The sequence below is a fragment of the Nicotiana tabacum genome, chromosome 1 (assembly GCF_000715075.1).
Source record: "Nicotiana tabacum cultivar K326 chromosome 1, ASM71507v2, whole genome shotgun sequence".
Taxonomy (NCBI): Eukaryota; Viridiplantae; Streptophyta; class Magnoliopsida; order Solanales; family Solanaceae; genus Nicotiana; species Nicotiana tabacum.
In genome coordinates, this window is record NC_134080.1 from 74,166,148 (window position 1) to 74,168,941 (window position 2,794).

General features: G+C 39.6%; 1 protein-coding gene across 1 annotated transcript; it reads left to right on the forward strand.

Annotated features, from left to right (window-relative positions):
- Positions 1 to 387: 387 nt before the first annotated feature.
- LOC142162889 (uncharacterized) lies at positions 388 to 2,472 on the forward strand. The gene is made up of 3 exons (XM_075219930.1): positions 388 to 535; positions 1,278 to 1,426; positions 2,263 to 2,472. Exons 1-3 carry the CDS (start codon positions 388 to 390, stop codon positions 2,470 to 2,472), a joined length of 507 nt encoding a protein of 168 aa, XP_075076031.1.
- Positions 2,473 to 2,794: the final 322 nt, after the last annotated feature.

Here is a 2,794-nt window from a genome sequence, read left to right on the forward strand (position 1 = left end):
CTGAAAATAAACTAGTACCAAAGGCACATACTTTGTCTGGATTCGACAATTCAAGCGTTGTGACAAAAGGGGAGGTAACACTTACTACATTCGCAGAAGGGGTTGTCAAAGATACAAAATTTCAGGTGGTAGAGATGGAAATGGCTTACAATATGATTCTCGGGAGACCGTGGATCCACGAGATAGATGTTGTTCCGTCTACCTTACATCAAGTTATTAAATTTCCATCACCATGGGAAATATGTCAAATCCGTGGGGGATCAACAGGCATCCAGGAAGATCAACTCCATAGCAGATTAAAATACGAGAAATGAAGAAAAATAATAGTTACAGAATCCAGTTGAGGATACCACAACACAAGCCTCAACTGAACAAGGGCGAACAGATATGGACTCAAGGCCCGATTCCATTCAAAAACCAGAGGAAAATGAAAATATCAAAACAAAGATTGAAGAACTAGATGCTGTAGAGTTATTTACACAATGGCCTGAAAGGAAAGTCTATGTTGGGGCCAACCTAAGCCACGACACGAAAGGTAAGTTGATTGAATTTTTAAAAACTAACCTGGATTGTTTTGCCTGGTCCCATTCTGATATGACAGGAATACCACCAGAAGTAATGACACACAAGTTAAATGAAGACCTATCATATCCACCCGTCAAACAAAAGAAGAGAAAGCAGGGGACTTTCAAAAATCAGGTGATTCAAGATGATGTTCAAAAACTATTAAAAATTGGGTCTATCCACGAGGTAAAGTATCCTAATTGGTTAGCAAATACTGTTGTAGTACCTAAAAAGAATGGTAAATGGCGAGTTTGCGTAGATTACACAGACCTTAACAAAGCTTGTCCGAAAGATTCTTTTCCATTACCACATATAGATCAACTGATTGATGCTACTGCAGGTTCAATGGCTTTAATCTGCGCGGGATTTACTTCAATACCACAGTTAGAAACAAGAAAACCCAAAAACTTACCTAACGAAACGCCGAATGCACATTTCTCGGGATTTAGCTTCATATTGAATTTTCGTAAGATTTGAAACGTATCAGACAAGTGCGATATATGATCCCCAGAATGTTGAGTTTTAACGAGCATATCATATATGTAGAGCTCCATAGTTTTCCCTAAATGTTCTTGGAACATTTTAGTTACCTATCTTTGATATGTTGCACTAGCGTTTTTAAGACCAAAGGGCATTACTTTATAACAGGGTACTAATGGGTGAAACCATTCGACAAGCCATAAAATGTCATTCTATAACTAACAATGAGGCAGAATATGAAGCTGTGATTGCAAGTTTAGAACTGGCACGTAAACTCGGCATTAATCAGATTGTAATCAAAAGCGATTCACAGCTTGTAGTTAACCAAATGCTGGGGACTTATACAGCTAGGGAGGCACGAATGCAGCAGTACTTAGAGAAGGTACGGGATTTAATTAGGCAATTTCAAACCTGGAAAGTCACGCAGATACCAAGAGATGAAAATATCGAGGCAGATGCCCTAGCCAATCTCGCATCTGCGACAGACGTGGCAAGCAATGAAAATGCCTCCGTAATTCATTTGTTTCACTCAGTACTCAATCCAGACAAAAATGAGGTAAATTTCAATAACTTAACCTGGGATTGGAGGAACGAGATTATTGTTTTTTTGCAGTATGGTACCATCCATGAAGACAAGAAAAAAGCTCATGCACTTCGAAAAAAGGCTGCTCGATATTATTTAAAGCAAGGCAATCTTTATCGAAAAATGTTTGGTGGCCCCTTAGCAAGATGCCTCGGTCCTTCTCAAACAGAATATGTAATGAGAGAGATACACGAGGGGCATTGTGGAAATCACGCAGGAGGGAGATCACTGGTAAGAACCATGATTAGAGCAGGTTATTATTGGCCTAAAATGGAAGAGGAAGCGGAGAATTTTGTGGCTAAATATGATAAATGCCAAAGATACGGTAATAACATCATAGACCTGCGAAGTTGCTACATCCGGTCATCGCACCATGGCCTTTTATGAAATGAGGGATGGATATCGTGGGTCCACTACTACAAGCAAAAGGACAGGTAAAATTCTTGCTTGTACTCATTGACTACTTCACTAAATGGGTAGAAGCAGGAGCATTTAAGCAGGTGCGAGAAAAAGAAGTTAGAGATTTTATTTGGAGAAATATCATATGTCGATTCAGGGTACCAAAGGAAATCGTGTGTGATAATGGCCCGAAATTCATAAGCGCACAAATTACAGAATTTTTTCAAAGTTGGCAGATCAAGAGGATTACATCCACGCCTTATCATCCGGAGGGTAATGGACAAGCAGAATCAAAAAATAAAGTCATTGTCAACAATTTGAAGAAACGATTGGAAGAATCTAAAGGTAATTGGCCAGAATTGTTACCTGGTGTTTTATGGGCGTACCGCACAACAACAAAAACAAGCACAGGCGAAAACACCGTTCTTATTGGTATATGGAGCTGAAGCTTTAATTCCAGTCAAAATAGGGGAGCCAAGCACGAGGTACACGCAAGTGTCAGAAAAATCCAATGAAGAAGAAATGTGCATAAACCTTGATTTACTTGAAGGAAAAAGAGAAGCTGCACTAATAAGAATGACAGCACAAAATCAAGTCATGGAACGATACTACAATCGAAGAGCACGACTAAGATACTTCAAGATTGGGGACTTCGTACTCAAGAAAGTTTTTCAATCCACGAAGGCGGCCAATGCGGGTAAATTAAGTCCAACCTGGGAAGGACCCTACAAGATTCATGGTATTGCGAAGAAAAGAGCATACGAGCTG

Coding starts and splice junctions, on each gene's coding strand:
- LOC142162889 (XM_075219930.1), top strand. CDS start 388: ATGGACTCAAGGCCCGATTCCATTCAAAAACCAGAGGAAAATGAAAAT. Junction 536..1,277: donor CCTAAGCCACGACACGAAAG/GTAAGTTGATTG, acceptor ACAATGAGGCAG/AATATGAAGCTGTGATTGCA. Junction 1,427..2,262: donor TGCAGCAGTACTTAGAGAAG/GTACGGGATTTA, acceptor CAAAGTTGGCAG/ATCAAGAGGATTACATCCAC.